At 41.8% G+C, this 19,233-nt stretch overlaps 1 protein-coding gene across 1 annotated transcript; it reads right to left on the bottom strand.

The window, feature by feature from the left end:
* Window positions 1–1,058: 1,058 nt before the first annotated feature.
* Window positions 1,059–18,919, bottom strand: GXYLT2 (glucoside xylosyltransferase 2; the record flags this gene model as incomplete). The annotated part of the gene is made up of 7 exons (XM_079540208.1): window positions 1,059–1,241; window positions 1,844–2,016; window positions 4,095–4,218; window positions 5,274–5,525; window positions 11,837–11,968; window positions 12,175–12,364; window positions 18,705–18,919. The coding sequence occupies 7 exons, from the start codon at window positions 18,917–18,919 to the stop codon at window positions 1,059–1,061; spliced, it is 1,269 nt and encodes a 422-aa protein (XP_079396334.1).
* Window positions 18,920–19,233: the final 314 nt, after the last annotated feature.

Genomic DNA, 19,233 nt, shown 5'->3' with positions numbered 1-19,233 from the left:
TTCTCCTTACTGCCAACTTCAAAGGCTTACCTCTTATCACAGACTTACATTATCTTAAACTTCTCAAAACAGCACACAGAGTTTCCCCTTCATCGCCTCCTGGTTTTTGAAGGTTAGGTTAGGTTACATTTTCAAACTCCACTGTATCCAGAAACGCTTTCTTTTTTAAGCTGCAACTAAATCTTCAATTGAAATAGTAAATAAGACAAGCTGTGGGAGAGGGTAACACCTACACTTCAGTTGAAATGTCTCTGGTTCCCATTATGAAACTCTGGGCTTTCCATCAAAATAAGTGCAGAGGTGCCTCTGTCCTTTACGAGTCCGTTTACACTGATGTGGCAAAGCCTTTAAGATAACATCTCTGAGTCACAGAACATGCACAAACTGTTGATTGGAATTTGCAGCACAGAGGTGAGAGCAGACTGATTCTGTTTGTTCTGTGCTGTTTAGAACCAGCACAGGCCTGCACTGCAGCTGCTAAGACACAAGGCTCCCTATCTTAACACCTTCTTGACTCAGATGATTCTGCAGCAATGCACTGTGCCATGTTGTGTCTTTCACACATCACTCTTACGGATGTGTCACCAACACTTTCACACCTCTCGCACTTGGAAAAAGATGCTTGCCGTGTCATTTGAAACTACATTCCATACATAGTAGCTTGAAATGCCACTTCTTTGTTGAGCTTAAGTTCAGAACGAACTTTTGTATAACTTGAAAAAAAAAAAAAAAAAAAGAAGTTATAGTGAATATTGCTGCTCTTAAACAAATAAAGTAAACTCATAAACAACGTGAGAGTCATCAACTCTTCCTGTTGCAACCAAAAAGAAGAGGGAAAAAAAAAAAAGACAAACAAGCAGGAAAAGAACGAAAGGACTGTTTAGGTGGATCTCCAGGACTTCTTCAGACTTTATAATTTCAGAGAGCTACCAGGAAATTGAATAAGGATTTTTTTTGTCTGAGTTTAAGACAAAGAGTGACATCCTTCATTTAAATGCTTTAAGACATCCAGGCACAAGCCACCTAGGTGCAAGTTTCACGTAAAAATACAACTACATTTAGTATCTGTGGTTGGCCCCCAGGTAGACAATGACACGATTTTCATACACCTTCTTCATAGTTTTCTCAATTTGCTTCAAAAATACTTGTGGAATTCTCCCACATAAAGTGTGCACTGTATCCAGGAACTTAGACTGAAGAGGATAGTACAAAGACTGGAAGAGATTGTCTTCAAATGGAAACTAAAGAAAAATAGAGAAAAATAGTTATTAGTTTTTAGTCCAGCTCTCCTTTTGGTAAGGACAACAGTGGGGGGATACTTCAGTGTTTTAAAAGAAGGAAGAATTCTGGAACTTGAGCATAAATTCACATATCTACCCACATGCAGGTTATGTTTAACTACATTAGCTGGTGACAGTCTCTTACTTTGCAAATGGACCAGGAAGTCTACAGCTTCCTCTCAAAGAGGAAATATGGACCTGTGTCTGTATGCAAGCTACTGAAACAATTCTCTGCCTTCTATGTGCACAGAGGCTCCAGCTGCTTGGGGAGTACAAGATTTTATTGGGCATTTATGAACCAGCGACACTGTGCCAGCAGAAAGAACTCCATCCAGTTACTCCTCCATCCAGTACTACAGAAAAGCAATTCAACAGACTTTCTGATTACACGTGTACCATAACATGAAGGGCTGTGAAACAGGACAGACCACAGCGCCTTTGTCAACTTGTGACTGATGGGTATGCTCAGCTCCAACTGCTGTAGTGACAATCTGAGTGACTTGGCTAAAGCTACAATCCGCACTGAAATAAAAGGACATCCTCTATCAAAATAGAAGACTTACATCACGTATCACTTCATAGAGTGCCTTGAACGTAGGCTGCTTATCGTCATGGTAGACACCTCTATTTCCATGCAGAATAGAGACACCTTCTTCTTCTGCACCTTTACAGTTACTTCCATACATACAGTGGTCAGGTCGGTAGTTCCACTGACATGGAAACACATAGAGACACTCTACCAATGTCAGTCAGAGGCAGGGGAGGAAAAAAAAGAAAAACATTAAATGAGTTCCAAGTTAAATTGTGTTTCTGTAGAATAGTGGGGACTGATGGTCAGGAAGAAAAATATGCAGTTACTTCCTTTATAAAGGTCCAAAGCAGCAACTAGACATAAAAGCTTCCTTTCCTCTGAGGATGGCTACCCCTGTCTCACCACCATCAGACTGGAACTAGCCAAAAGAGAAGGCAATGCAAAGACTGGGTGCAAACAAATCAAGAGTTCATTTCACAAAGTTAAAAATGACTGAATCAAATCTAGAGAATGTGGCTCTGTTCAGAGTTTTCTGCCCTAGGAAGAAGTTTTGAGAGTTACAGAAGTGTTAGGCAAGCACACAGCACTCACTGTTTTCCAGAATCCTGAATCCTTCTGGAGACAGCAGCAAAAGCTTGCAATGCACATCCAGTGTTTGCTGATGAATCCCTCACTGAAGCTACAACAATTTTTTATATGGACACAAAGCAGAGCACAAGAGGTGCTGTATCTTATCCACAGTGCTCTCAACAGTTGTTTTCTGTTAAGTTTTAAGATCTAGGCTATTTTAAAGATGAGTCTAATTTCTCAAGAGAGCCTTGAAGCCTACTAATCTTCTTTTTAAGTTTCCTTCATGCAAGTATTTGCAATATGCTTACAATAAATCATGCCAGTGCCTGTGATCCTTTTGCTATAGAAATGGAGTACAATGAATCACTGCACTGTGTTGGCAGTCTCTGCCAGAAGCACTGAAGATGGAATTCTCCACTTGGCCTTTCTTAGCTTCCCAGAAAGTCTGCAGCTGGTCCTGTGTGATTGTTGAGGAAGTAAGAGAACACTATTCTGAAACACTTCTTCCCCTAAGGCTCTCCAGCAGAAGACTGCTCCAAAGAGAGTGAATTGTAAGTGGTTTCTGTTCAGTATGACCTATCACACATCCAGAATTGCTCCCCAGTGTTGCTAAAAGCTCAAGAGCTGCAGTGCACCAATCCAAACCCTGCTACAGTTAACAGGGACCTTTCAGTAAGCCTGAGCAGATGTTTGTGAGCACAACCCCTCAGCAGGTTACTATGGGGAGAGGATGTCATCAGGTGCTTATCAGCTTATTACATGCCATTTCATTATTCTTGATCTTCTTCTCACCATGGCTCTTCCACACACTTTTTGCTGTCACAGCTGGACTTGGATCCCAGCTGCTCTACAATCCCTCAAATACATTAATTATCAAAGCAGCTTTGGGAGACAGGAAGAAGGGTGCATCTTTTCAGATGCCAGGTAACACAGATCCACGCAGTTTTAAGCCAGCACACTGTATCCACAAAAAGCCACCTGCAGCAGTCTCAGGTGATTTCTTCCCAGGCCAGTTTTAACAATCCAACAATTTACCTCCAAAGTCTGCTCTGCTATTTTAGTAGCATCCAGTTACTTGGCTTTCTTTTTCTTGTGCTGTCTAATGCTTGTTTGTAAAACAATTATTTACAAATTACAAGGAGAAGGCACACCACAATACGGAAGAGAATGCTGATCATATTATTATTGTTTTCTTCCTCCTCCACACTAAAATTAGCAGCATGAGTTTGACTTCACAACTAATCTGATTTCATGTTCTTCCTCCAGAAGACTCTAACATTTGTGTTGATTTTTTTTTTTTTGAAGTTAATTTATAATATCATAACAAAGATTTGTTTTCACTTTATTTTTCCCCAAGATTGAGACTAGCACAAAGCACACTGAGGACACTGATGTCTGGCATCAGTCTGCAATAAACAAATGTTAGCTTCCTTTGCTTTCCCTTAGGTTAGCTGCATGTGACTACATCCAATTACATATACTGTGATTCCTTAGAACAGAAGAAAAGAAGATGGAGTAAATAAAGATAAATCCAATCTGATTCTGTTCTTAAGTTCACCTGAGGGAATACAATCCTGGCTGTGCTTACACATTACCTTCATGCCAGAGTACAATATGCATATTGAAGTAACAAAAAGCACTTCTTTTGCATTTAGTAGAGTCAATAAATGTTCTTAGTGCAGGTAAACATCACTTCAAGCAAGCTTACTTACCTGGGTTAAAGTAAAAAATAATATTTAGTAAATCCTGGTCTCCCCATGTAATGTAGTTTTTGTACTTTTGATACAGTGGGTATAACATTTCCTCCCAAGTCAAACCACTCGGTATCACGCTGTTCTGCAGGACAGAAAAACAAAAACAGTGAATTACTGCTGTCACTGTTGATCTGATGTACAAATCAGAGCACAACAACCACATATCTCTAAGTCTGCAAAGCCACGTCAAGATAGCCAGAAAAAAAGAACTGCTAGGAAATACTGCTCTGGTTAGGGCTGGAACAGCAAAGCTGATTGTGCTCTATTCATCTGATTAAACAGGAAATGAAAGTTGTGCTTTGATGTCAGCTCCTGTTATTCAGAACCTTCCTATACTGAGCAACACCAGGGAGAAGTGGAAAGTAAGTGCAGGGATGAGCTGAAAATTGAGGTGGAGAGGTGAGAAAAAAAAGCAAACTGAAAATTATTGTCCTTTCTTAGGGAATTCTGACATTAAGAGCAAGTTGGTTTAATTTTTTCAATCAAACTGCTCCCGAAATGTTATAGGCAACTTCAGGCCTTGACTGAAGAATAAGATCCCTCAGGGGCAAATTAAGTTTCTTAAGAGGTTACAGAGCACACGCTCAACAAAACAAGCAAGGTTTATCACGATAAGCCTTTCACGAAGAAGAGATGTCAGCTTAGGCAGTGAAAACATTCCCTTTTCATTTTTATCAATTCACAAAATCATTCGGCCTGCAGCAGAAAACAACATTTTATTCACTTTTGATGCAAACAATTACCAATTTATCTGGATATTTACATCAAGCTTCTCAATTTTAACTAACAGTGATTACACTGAAGGTCCCTCGGTATTTTATTCTTTAATAAAGAATTCGAATTTTATTCGAAATTATTCTTTAATGTACCTGTGGAGAGAGAGTGAAATGCTGAAGAAGTCAGTTTCACTACTGCAAGGAGACTGCTTCATCAGCAAGACCTCAGCACTTCAGCCTCATGAGGATATTTCTCATGTTTTAACAACCATTTTTATTTAATACTAAAAGAATTGCAATATGCATTCCTTATTTTTCAGATTCCTTATAACCTAAACTGCATTTATTTTCGTACTACATTTTAAAAGATGTGAAGAATCCACAAGTCACCAGTTACTGCAACAGCTGTATTTCTTCTCACCCTGAACTGAGTGTTGCGTATCCGTGTTAAATTCATTAGCATCACTCCAGAATTGACTCCAGTTGTCCCATAATAGGGGTGACGTGCAAATCGACTGTACCAGCCAATCTTTGGTATCTCGTGCTCGGGGGCCATAGCAGCTAGCTGCGTTGAGTTGAATTCTTTCAGGATGTGCCAGATGTCATCGATGGGCCTCAGGAAGAGAACATCGGTGTCCACATAAAGGAGAGAATCCACATCCTTTAAAATAACCTTTTGGGTTTGCACAGTAAGAAGAGATGAAAAAGAAACCAAACAGATAACAAAAAGGAAGATTACTGGCGAAAGGTACTTCTACAGTAAACTGCTAGTATAAAGTAAGTTGCTGATTTATCATCTAAAATGTAATTACATACAGGAACAATTCTTATTACAACCACGTGTTCCTACACAAAGAAACTTACATTCAATGTTAACACAAAAACATGTTTTACATTAATTAAGAAAACCTTATTAATCACAAAAAGGCATCACTGTACTCCTGAAGAACAAAACATCCCTCGGTGAGAAGTGTTCTATTAAAACTCATCAGGTCAGATCTCTGCTGTCAGACTATATCAGGAATAACAGTAAAGTTAGTCAAGTTGCAGGGGTGTAAATGTAAATTAGATCCAGAATATTTCATCTATTCTTGTTAACAATGTTCCCCCTTGTGGCTATCCAGGTGCCTACATGCTCATTCCTTAATTTCAGCAGGGCAAATCATATATTGCTTCAATAATTGAGAAAACTCCCAGCTGTGTGCAGCAGCTGTTTGGAAGGTAGTAAATATCACTTGCTCAGGTTGACCATCAGAGGTTCAACTGAACTTTTGTTGCTCTTCATTATTTCAGAAAACCATTCAAACATTCCTGGATTTTTACCGTGCTCTCATCTCCAAACCTCATTTCTCTCCTTCTCTACTTGAAAAGCAAATCCAAAGGGCTATTGATTTGCACCAGGTGTTGGACTGGAACCATCGGTCACTCGTCTGATTGCAGTGATACTAATGACCACCTCTCCTATTTACGGATAACTTAATACTACAAAATAAATTGATTTTTTACATGAATTGAAATGTATTGTGACAAAGGTTATTTGTGAAAGACAGAGAGAACAACTAGATTCTGAAAAAGTATTCTGTTCACTTGATAAGATGTGGTCAACAGACATCCCTTACATTGCCAAATCTGTGAGTACTGATCAAGTGAGATTTTTCACCTGATGGAACACTTTACAATTTGAACTGACATTCAGCCAAGTTTAACAGATTCCTGACATAACTATACGTTCTTCCTACATAGCAGGGCAGGCAGGAGAAGGCAAATGTCTGTACGTCTGGCTTACAAGAATCTCCATATAAATAAGTCCAACACAGTCCAGAACACTTCACTGTACAGCAGGTTGTAGCAATACATAGTCAATAATTCTTCGACACAAAACAGCACGCGAGGGTATCAATAAATGAATGACATTAACTCAGTAACACAAAGAGCTGAAGTCCAATACTTCACCAAAAAAATCACTATCAGTCAGCAGAGGACAGGCAGTTGAAAAAAATAAAAGAATTTTTAGCTTAGGGATATTCTTAATACTGCATCTTATTATGTAGCACCGACAAGACCTAATCCATGAAATGAAAGCATAAGGAAAAATCCCCCCAAATTTAGTCCAAGATGGGAGATAACACTCAAACACACAAAGAGCACGATAAAAAGCCATTAGATTCTGCCTGAGGGACAGCAGCACTGCAGAGCAAATCACGATTTTTATTTTATTTTTTTTAAATAACGCCACAGCAGAGACAGATTTAGGCATTTCCCAGCAGAGAATTAAGGGGAGAGTTCAACACGTGCACTTGGGAGCCCCTCTCAAACATAACTGTCAGTGTGAGCCTCTTCCAGCAGAAAATCTTAGGGTTTTTTTCCAGTAACTGCAAACATACACATAAAACTCACTCTGTGAAAGTCAAAGGACTGTAATAGCTTTCCTGTGTATAAATAGATCCAAGTAAATTTTCCAGTTCTTTGTGCAGCCAGTACCTCAACTCCATGCCTTCCACCTTGTCATCCTACACTTAGATTCATACACCCTCCTTTCCTGGTCTGCCAAAAGATTCCTGTTTCTCTCCTGTCCAAGCTGCTGCCCTGCAGTGACAACAGGCTGAAAGAAAAGCAGTGCTGCTCTTTATAAGCCCTTCACACTTTCCTCTTCACATGCAAAGTGTTAAGACTTATCTAAAACCTACATGTCAGTTTGAATTGATCACATCTCCTTCTGGCTGTGCATTTAACTTCGCCTTGGGTGGAAGAATTTAATTTCAGAAATTACAACTCTAAGAGATCCTTGCTTAACTCCCTGGATTTCAGTGGAATTACACAGTGGATAAAAGTTCATTTAAATAATTCTGGCATTCCCCTTATCCCACAGCTTTCAGGTAGTTCTATTTTCAAACATTGCATTCCAAACCTACATATAGCTTTCTGAAAAATGTTATGATTTCCACAGAACTCAAAACAATATTTAACTTCTAATGAACCAAAAGCAAGTGACAGAAGGCTGGGCATTTCTGGCTGCTGATTTTTGATGTCAGGAACAGCCATGCAACACAAAGCAGGTGGAGGTAGCAGACCTCAATTCTTGGGCTCTGCCCCAGTCAGGACAACTGACTGCAGCTTAAAACGGATGCACATCTGACCTGCAACAGAAGCAATGCAGGATTGCCTGGTACCCTGAGCTTGCCTGCTGGCACAAATCATGTAGACATGCCTGACAGTCAGGAATATGGGTTGACTGCACTTATCTCCTGCACTGTGGGCACTTACTGCTTGAGAGGGGTGGTGTTTTTTTCCAGCAATAGGGAGTATTCTTAGTAAATCAGAAGTTCTGTACAGAACTTGCTATATTTAGCCTGACACTTCACTTAAATTCTCAATTATCTGTAATTTCACAACTTCTGTCTCTGTCGAGTCTCCTGTGTTAGCAAGACTGGCAAGTAATAACATGCTACTGTGTAAACACATATTGGAATATTGAGAAGTTGTGTTACATGATGGCTTGCAACAGCTAGTGTGTTAATTTAGCTGAGCTTTATCCAAAATTACAGATGAATCAGTGAGCCACAATTAAGTTTGCATCTTGATGCTAATGTAGTACTGCAAATTAGAGTTACTAAACTAAACTGTAATTAGCAATTAACTCAAGTTACAACAGAATTTTGTCTCAATGAGGCCCTTACATCTATCCCTGGTGTTACTCCACTGATCCATTGGGTAGATTACTTCTTCATTCTCAAGAGAACGTGGGGATAATGTTAGCCTACCTTCAGTAGATTCAGTGTCTTGAGAAAAGCCTCAATCGAGCTGATTCAACAAACTGCAAATACATTCATTTACCTGTTACCCAGCACAAACCAATTCATTAGTACAAGCTGCAGGATCACATCACACTACTACAAATAAAATCATCCAAAAATCCCAAAATGTTTATTTTACCTGGTTGTTCAGCAGTTCTGTATTGCTGTCTTAGAACCAGCTGAAAGTCAGCTCTGTGGTGCAACATTCATCAAGTCAGAACACACTGTGTTTTAACATCAGTGTTAGTACTACAAAACAGTTTAAATGTCACAACTGTGCTCTTATTAAAAAAAAAAAAAGCAACAGATATTTAGGATTATCCTTAGGAATCTTTATGGTCTGTCCACCCCAAGCTACCTAAAAAACAGAAGAAAATATGGTGTTGGCTGATAATTTATTTATTGGGGTGTAAGAAGAAGCCAGGAAGGAGAAAAATCCATAACCCATTTGGCATACAAAAGGAACTGAATAAGAATTAAGAAGTCTTAGTTTCACATACACTTCCTGCATAATTTTTGGGATAGAGAATAAAAGGAATTTTCCAGTTTCTACATACATGAACTACACACAACACTGACAGGGATTACAGGGCTACTTGAACACTCAACAGGCTGCATTTTGCCAACCTTCCTCGCATTGCACAACAGCTTTCTCAGGCCGTACAGAGCTGCCCATCATCACCACATCTCTGAATTTGACAGCACATGAAAATAAGTTCTACTCAGTAAAGAAATGTTTACCTTTCTGCTTTCAGAAGATGTCAGGTGACTGCTGAGAGCATTCTCCTTTAGTTTGTTTTTTTTAAGTTTCATCTTTTTTAAGCATTTAGAACCTGTGTTAGGATCCACATCTTCCTTACTCTGCCTTTGAAGACCACATTGATGGTTTTATTGAAACCGACTGCAGCAAGAGGTTTAGACTTCTGAGTTTCCATGGAACCTACCTACTCAGAAACAACTTCCTCTGCATTTGTGTAGCAAATATAAGATTAATGTCACAGAATGCCTCTACAAAAAAGCAGGCTGCCATCATCTTACTGAATATTTGAGTAACTCGAGCTGATTCAACAAACTGCAAATACATTCATTTACCTGTTACCCAGCACAAACCAATTCATTAGTACAAGCTGCAGGATCACATCCCATGGCTCTAGTTTTATCAGCCAGTGAAACCCCTGAAAGATTCTCACACATTTTTCCTTTAACACATTCCTCATCCCCTCCTGCCCACTTTCACATGCCTGCTGGTGCTGCTGAAGATTCTTTGGCAGGAGAGGCACTTGTGAATCAAAGGCTCACATTCCACTCAGGCTTAGCATTATCAGGAACAAGACAATTTGCACGACTGAGGGCTAAACAGCTGATAAACTCAGCTACTGCTCTTCTGGGATCCTTCCTAAATCCAGTCATTTTCCACTGCTGTGGTAGAAAACGCTGAGCACAGGAAAGGATAAGCAATATACGCAAGCCAAAACAGTCCTCTAAACAACAGCACTAAAGATTATCTGCTCCCACCATGTGCAGACAGGGCTTTTGCAGCACTGTCTTATTAAAGGGATATCAGAACCTGGTTATCAAATAACAGTAAAAAATAATGGTGGCTGAAATTACTCAGACTGAGGCTGTGGACTTGAGCAGCAGAAATCTAAGTGAACATTTACCACCTCAGCTATCACTACAACTCATTTTCCTCATTATATCCACATCAACTTAGCATCAGCCACTGCTATTCTCAGACAGCTATGCCTACTGAAAGCCTTAAACCTCAGCCTGGCTACACACAACATCTTGCAACTGCCCCAAGAGAAACAAACATTCACCATTTGGTCTGCTTCACAGTTCTCCTAAGAAAACATGCAATGATCTAATAATATTCCTTGCAAGAAGTTACTAGGGAGCACTAAACTTCAGAAATGGGGCAAGCAACAAGGAAGGAGTCAGGAAAGCACTGCCCAGCTTAAATGAATCAGCATGAATGCATAATTCTCTATCATCAGAAAGCTGATCACAAAGCCATTTCTGTGACAAGTGTCTCTACCAAAATGACAAAAATACTGCAAATATAGGAAGAGCAGAAAATTGTGTTTACCTAGTGAAAACAGCTCCAGATGAGTAAATCCTTACAACCAATCTATACAGAACAAACTAACACTGAAGGACTATTTTCCAGGTGATATAAATATTTACTCAGGGAACAGAGGATCCCAGTTGAAGATGGAATTACTTCCAGCCCATCTGGCCTTTGTGCATTTGAAAGCCCAGCCCTAAACAGCAGATAAACAGAACTGCTGACAGCACATATTTTCTCACATATGTATTCATAGTCTAAAGTATCTGACATGCAGCTGTCCCCTGATTGTTTCCATCTGAGAAAGTAAAGATTTCTTTGTCCCCCGTTTCTCAGAAGATGGCAATGAAGAGATGTGGACTGTGTGAGCAGCATGTCGCTTCACTGCAGTCACCCCAACCAACCAGCAGTGCACGATATTTGGATGTCTGGTCTCAATTCCACAGAAACTGCCTCACTGAGTAAACTCTGCATATGCAGAACTGTTACCAACATGTTACTTCACTCCAGCAGCCTTCAGTATTTTCCAAATTTACAACTCTAAGAATTATACAGCAAAGAACACAAGTTCTCTGTGGACATGAGTATTCCATAGCACATGAGGCATGTGCGTGAGATCTCACCTCGCATACACTGGAACTATTCCATAAGGGCACACGTTACACTCTCACACAAGGGAAGAGATTACTGAAAGCATCGTTCTGAGGACCAACATAAGGAGAGGGAGATAGTGGATAAAGAGATACGATGACTGCACGCTGAAAAGAATGTTATTTATGAAAGGCATGCAGCATCTACCCTGCAGGAGCTCTCACACTGAGTCTTAAGAGGAAGTTCAACTGAGAGCCTAGTGGAACTAGAGACAAATAAGAAACATATTCCTCACTAGCAGAAAAAAAAAAAGCAAGGCTGGATTTCTGGTTGTTTTTTTTTTTTTGTTTTGTTTTTTTTTTTTAAGCAGCAAAGTAGAGATTAAAACATCTTTAAGCAGATGTTTCAGCCCAAAAGCTTTTAATATTACACCAGCAAAGTTTCCTTCCTGTGGAAATAATCTTTTCTTTTTCCCCCCTTCTTTTTTCTCTCCCTCCTGAAGCAACCTACTCAGAAAGCCAGGTGCCTTACCGGAAGAAAAAGGCGCTGGGCAGCACATGGTTTGAATAACTTCTTCCATTCCTGAGCATTTCCTACTGAGAAGGTTATTGGGTAAATGTTGTATTCAAATTTCTTTGTATACGAGGAGGGCCATTCCTGTAACTGAAAGACATTCAGAGAAGAATTAGACAGTACATACAATATAAGGTGTTGTTTTTGTTGTTAATATGCATGTACAGGGAATTTAGAAACCACTTCCAGTAATAAAATGCTTAGCTGTTACTTGTTGATGCCAGCGCAGTTGTGTTCTGGGATCTGCAGCTTATGACTAACCCATGTATTTATCTACTGAACAACACAGAACTCACTTTCTTGTTGAATTCAGGCTTAAGGGAATCCTCAGAAAAAATGTGAAAGCAGAGCCTCCTGTTGCTAAACAGAACTGCTGATTTCAGCATGATGAGAGTCTCTTCCAGCCGGTCCCCACAAGCCACAACTGCCAGATGCATGCATTGTAAAGATGAAGGCTCTTTTGAACGTTTTTGTTCTCCAGGCTTCCTGAAAATTCATAAATAGACAAAAATAAATTGAGGCAAACGTGAAGAGATTCCTGCACCAAGATCTGTTTCCTTTTTTCCTTTCCATCGTGTAGAGGATCAGGAGGTTTTTTTCCCTGATTAGACACCCACAGAAAATGCAATTGGGTGCCAGTTCTGTCAATGGTACAAACCAAGTATTAAAATTACTTCACAAATAAATACACTATTTTAAGAATTTTCCTACCTTTCTGATCTTGCATAAATCACACTACACCCACACATGAAACCAATTCAACAGCACTGCAAACCAGACCACAGCTTACCAAGTGTTTTCCTTCCTAGCTTTGAGGTTACACAGCCAGAATGGCCAGTCTTCAAACACAATGCAGGTTACAGAACTACAGCCAGTACTTTCATTACCAGGATCACAACTTCTGGCTAGGTTGGAATAAGACAACTAGTCCTTACTTTAAAAAAAAAAAAAATCATCCATCCACATGTAAATTATTCTAACAGTTAATTTTGCTTTTAAAAATGCATGCCTTAATCCTGGCCTGAAGGCACTGGCATTGTTTCAAAGGACTGCTCTGCATTTTGCTGGGTGGAATCCCTGAGATTTGGCTAAAATACGTTTTTTTTCAAAACAAACATATTCATCTGTCCCAGATGAATCAGACTACATTCCACAAGCAGCCTAAGGCAAAGCTGTAGGTTTTTCCACTTAGCCCCCATGTGCAGGCTTTAATACAATTTTACCTGGCCTGAATCTACACAAACACAGCATATTCAGGCTATTTGCTACTCAGAAATATCAGAGTCCTTTCTGGGGACTTGGAGACGTTTTGAAAATATGGCCTTTTGTTTTTATGCCCTCCCCTGCAGTCAGGACAGAGGTGAAAATCACATCCTCTGAGAATGATGCTACTGCACTGTACTCACATTCCAACAGATGGCATTTATGCTCCTCTGGATGGATTAGTAGTGACAAAGTAAGGAAGCCACAAGCATTGTCATCATTACAGTAAAGTTTGAAGGCTAATCACAGCTCGCTAGCAGCTCTTGACATACCACTGAACAGAGGATATCAATCCCTGCCTGTTCTCAGCACACACAATTATACATATATAACTAATCAGTGAAGTTAACACTATTAAACAAAAGCTCTAAATAAAAATTATAGTTAATAAAGCTGTAATTATCTTCTCCAGACATTAAAGTGCTACTCAGTATAACAGCAGCCTTCTCTACAATGGAGTAACCAACTTTTGTGTTAACGAATACCAAGTAGTGGTACTTTACCTGCTATACAAGCAATGTGTTTCATTAATGCTTTAAAGTCTTGGGCTTTAGTCTTAATTAAACTTCAATTTTATCAGTGTGTAAGTAATAGAATACCACATCTATATAAAGTGGTATTTACTTTCCAACCTATTAGCGTAAAAACCACTGAATTATTAAAGTGAATAATTAGCTGCTCACACAGAGCCTGCTTCCCCCCACCCCCTATCTCTTTAATGTTTCCTCTTAATTGAGTCTCTAAATCAAGCCATATGCAAGATGAGAACTGCTTTAGCAGGGCCTGTGGCAGTAGAATTCACTGGGAGAGGGACTGAACTCAGAGCTTCGACTTCTCACAGCCCTACACCAAATCACTAAGTTTTTGTTTTGCAAATTTTAGCCACAGTGAACTCCAACCTGCAGCTATTGCACACTGACAAACTCGGTATATGCATACAGGGCTCCCAAAGGACAGACTCAGCAAAAGAAATCCACTGACAGCAGCAGACAGTCCTACAAGCCCATGGGGGCACGGATGAACAAGAGGAACACCTTCTGCCAACACAGACACCTTCCTGGCCCCAGAGAGGAGGAGAGAGCTGGGTTCTAGAGTCATTACAAATCATGAGAACCTGACCTTACTGGGAATAAGAAGATGAAAATAGCAATGAGGTACAAAAGAACATTGAGAGATCACAGCACAACATTTTGTATCTTTAAGTACATTAGGAAACCAAGAGGAATGTAAGAACAGGGATGAGCTAGAAAGGGAGATAAGAAAGCGCCACAGCAGGAAGCATTTACAAATATCTCAGCTTAGTCTTTACAGAATCTTTATTATCTGAAAGCCTTAAAAGAAAAAAAAAAAAAAAAAACACCAGGACTACAGAAAAAGTTAGACTTCAGGGAAGGCAAATATGAGGATCTTCGCCACCTCGCTCTTCGTCTTCTTGATTCAGTAACAAGGGTATCTCATTGATATATTAGAAGTCTAACTAAAATAACATTACATCAAACTGTCCTGCTCCATTCTCTATTTTACCCATCTGTTTAGAGAAAATTATTTCCTGTTCCCCTGTTACATTATTACATGCATAGTAACTGAACAGATCAATACAATAGGAAAGACATTACAATAAAGGCACGATGACAAAAGGACTGGCACAATAGAGAGGTGCTATAAAGGAAGGGAGGAATATTGCTCACTTGTATTAGAAGACTCCAGGTTTGCAGGGGAAAGCTTCACCAAGGAGAAATCTCCAGGAAGAGACCCTTCCCCAGAGAGGGTCCTTAAATGAGGTCTAAGAGAGGTGCAGCCAGGCTCCACCCCTCCAGTCTCACAGCTGAATTGCCTTCACCTGTGCTCCCAGGGCTGACCTGGTCCTTTCCCCAGATGCTCAATCAGTGGTTCAGGCTGTGGCTCAACAGTTCCCAGCCACATGGCTTCAAAACTAAACACTTGCTTAAGACTAAGCATTGCAGAAAGCATAACAAAATAATTGCAGAATAGATCCCCGTGAAACAGCTGAAGCCTGACTCAGTGAGATGTAGCACGATACAGTGCTATAGCAAAGACTTTCCAACAAAACAGACCAACTCCCATCCAGTTACCCAATGGCATTTGATTCACTGCATACATTTTTTTTCTGACAGGCACGGTTACGGACATCACAGAAGCCTGAGTGCTCAAGCACAACAGCGCACATTCCTAGGCCTTAAAGTTTAGATTACATGCAATTTTCTTATTAGTCACAGGCAAAGTGTCTCAAACATAATTAACCCAAAACCTGTCTAAATCAATCCAGATCCATTCAAAATAATGCATTCCCATCTCATTATGGAGCCTGCTAATCTATTCAAGCCTTCAAATTTATTCCAGAGAGAAAGATAATGCATGCAGATTCTTACAAAATGCAATACAGTTGTTAGCTTTTGAAACCTTCTTCTTATTATGATCTCATTTGCTCTCGCAGTGTAAACAAGGTTAGATTTAGGCAATGTATCAAAACGGGTGATTCACTAAATGGGCTCCTTTCCTGAGAGTCAGCGCTGAGTCAATGCCCCAACTTTGGCTCTGTTATATGAAACACGTTCTCTCACTCTCTTTAAAATATAAATTAGAAAGTGTCAAAATGTTTTTAAAATAAAAGTTCTCACTTTAATGCAGTTGCATAAAATCCACTGTAGGCACTGGCAATAAAAAGAACTGTTGAAATTTCAACCTCCTCTCACCGCTCAGACTAAGAGGGAAAACAAACCAGAATGAATGTTTCCATCTTCTTTTATCAAGAATGTTCTTTGTTACTGAAGTGTGAGGCATTCGGGCCATCAGCATATTATGGCCTATCAAACTGAAGCCAAACTTGCATGTGTCTTGCATACAGGCAGCAGAGAGAAAAAAATATCTTGACCGGTTGCCATAGAAGATATGTTTAGCTTTGGCAAAGTTTCTATTAAGCATGCTTAGTTTAGGAAGAAAGTGTGGTCACATCTGCCCTTCAAATGTGAAAGAACTTTTGTGCTTCACGATACCTCACACACACTGATCTGGCACACACGTGTACTTCTTCATATGAAGAAAATCCTGTTGAAGCCCCAGGATCTGCCACTTCCAAAAGGAATCATCAGTAAAACCACCATCAAAACCTGGCTTTCCAAGCTAACCTGAACATGATGCTTACCTTCAGATTTGCCCAGGTCATCCAACAACCAAGGCAGGGCACATAACAGTTTGCCAGCAGTTGCCAGGCACCAGCGAACTGGTAAAGCACAACTAGTAGAGCTCTTACCACGTATGACTAGAGTAGAAGAAACATGCATGCCTTAAGAATTGAAAACGAATGTCTTCTCTTGTTCTCATGCAACTGCAGAAAGCAGTATTAGAGAATCCCAGTGGAGCTACAGCTCGCCAACCCTGCAGCACGACCTCGTAAACCCAGAGCACATCCATCTGTTCAGACAAAAACCTGCATTCTTCTGTCAACACTGTATCAGTCAACGTAGGAAAACAGAATGAAACAACTCTTCGCATTCACACAGACATAACTTTGCTGAAGTTACCTGAATTGCTCACTCAGCCCACAAACACACCACCAGCAGGCCACAACATCTCACATCATCAGATCTCTGAGCCTGAAGGAATCAGATCACACGCCACCTCTCACATTGACTTAAAAAATCTCCCTTGTCTCACAAGGAGTAACTAAAATAATCATTATTTTATAGGAACAAACAGGTAACAATGGCCTCAATTCAGCATATTACACTTGATGTGCTTTACTGTAAGCACCTGCATGAGGAAATGCTCCTGAAGGAAGGGGAAGGCTCACTCCTGAAGCTACCACCTATGTAAATTATGTAACACCTATGCACTGCCTGTTTCCTCTATTTCAAATTCAAGCCTCTGAGAACAGTCTCCACACTGCTTTCAGTGTATTTTGGATCAGACCTGTTCAGACAAGCAGATCCCATTGCCTGACACCTTTCCCGTGCTGGTGTGGATGTGATCTGTACCAGCGCAGCACATGTCAGCAGACAGCTTTTCTTTCCCCAGAAGGCAGGCGTCTCCTCCAACCACTTTACATCATTCACCAAAAATTATTTTTTTTAAGGTACCCTCAACTAACTGCATTTTATTTTGATATTATCTAACAAAGTGCACAATTTTTCAGTAAGCATCAGAATTGGACACTTAAAACTGGACTTCTCAGCAATGCAACCCTCGCTGGTGTCAGCAGCACAGGATCATACACTGCTGGAAAAAAACCAACCCAAAGTGGAAGCAAAGGCAAGGTTGAAATCTATCATTTCACTCTGTTGCTATGATTGTTCTGTGTCGCAGAACAACAGCAACAAAAACTCTACAGCTTTTGTAAAAAGTACTTGCAAAGTCATTAAATATTAGAAAAGCCTGATAACGTCAACTTTTGGAACATGAAGATGCTCAGTGAAAAGCTCATTGAAATGGAGCAGTTGTTTACACTCTCCAGCAGTTTCATACTTTCTGTGCTCCCTCCTTCAGAGTTCTTGATTTCCATGATAATTGCAAAGATATGCCTTAAAGAAAAATGACTTCAGGAGGTACAGTTGCTGGTGGAAATAATCCTGCTTTAATAGATGCATTTGAATTCTGTCCATGATGCATTCCCAGCCACAGTAAACATCTCCTGCATTCAGCAGGGTAACAATGCTTGCACGAAACCCACTGCTTCAGTAAGTTAAGGGACAAGAGCTCGAGAAACAGGAGTGGCCTTTCATTCAGAACATCTCTGTGAAATCATGAATCAAAGACACAAAGACATACCAAGTTAATTAGATATGAGGTCACACTAACCATAATATAGTTGGAATGCAACAGGGAAAGCAGTCCTCCCACCACTGAAAGCACACTGCCCGTATCGTTTTTGAAGCAATGAGAATACCGTTTTTTTTTCTAAATAATCCATCCCCAAGGCCCTGAAGAGGGAAATACAACACACCACAATTTCAAACTCTTTTCTGCTACAGTTACGTATAAAAAAATGTTCAAAACCAAATACGAACGGCTCGAAATCCGACGGTGCCAAGCAGTTTGGAAAGCAGCGGTAAAGTACAAAAGGAGCCGGCCACCTTTCATCTCCCCGCAGCATTAAATCAGAGCAGGTCTTGCTCTCAGCGCTGACAGCAGCTCCTGAGCCTGAGAGCGCGCGGCAGCCCTCGACACAAGGCCAGAACTCCGGGAAAAGCCGCCGCTTCGGAAAATCGCTGGCACGCAGAGGCGCTCCTGCCCGCACAGCGCAGAGCCTCCACTTATGTGGCACCTCCGGCACGCGCTCAGTTAAACCACACACACAGACCTGCACGCTTAAAGCAGGGCGACCAGGGGAGGTTTCCACCGCCACGCAGTTCTGGGACAGACACGGGATGAGGGAAAGAGTGCCTGGAGGGCCGCCGAGCGGAGCGAGTTCCCGGGGCAGGGCGGGGCAGGGCAGGGCAGGGCAGGGCGGGCAGGGCACGCTCGGGGCGGGGGGCCGGGCACGGCACGCGGCGGGCGGCGCTCCCACCGGGGGCGATCGCGTGGGGCTCCCGAGCCCCGCCGTTACCTGGCAGCGGCGAGTCCGCCCCCGGGCGCGTTCCTCCGCGGCGGACTCCGGCTGAGCCTCGGCTGCCGGCGGCCGAGGGGTGAGGCGGGGCGGGCGGGTGCGGAGGGCGCGGGCGGCGGGCGCGGAGGCGCGGCGGCGCTGCCGACCAGCAGGTAGAGCAGCAGCAGGCTGCCCAGCGCCAGCAGCGCCGCCGCCACCTTGCAGGACAGCCGCATGGCGCGAGCTCAGCGCGCCCGCCCGCCCCTCTGCGCGCCCGCCGCCGCCATCGCCCGCGGCCCGGTGCGGGGACGTGGCCGCCGAGCCCCGGCCGGCGCCCGGCAGCAGGGGCGGGGCGCACCCTACCGTAGTCTCTGGAGTAGCCGCTCACCCGGCGCAGCGCTCGCGGCCGGAGGAACAGGAGCGCGGCCGCTTCGCGCGAAGCCCGATGCCGGCGAATTAATGCCAATCGTCGCCTCTCCCGGCGGGAGGAGGAGGCTGGGCTTCGCGGTGCGCGCTGCGTTACCCAAAGGTACCTCACGCTTACAAGCTC

Source organism: Tetrao urogallus (genome assembly GCF_951394365.1).
Source record: "Tetrao urogallus genome assembly, chromosome: 10".
NCBI classification, from domain to species: domain Eukaryota; kingdom Metazoa; phylum Chordata; class Aves; order Galliformes; family Phasianidae; genus Tetrao; species Tetrao urogallus.
The sequence above is the reverse complement of the archived record's forward strand: the minus strand, read 5'-3'. Positions and strand labels throughout refer to the sequence as shown.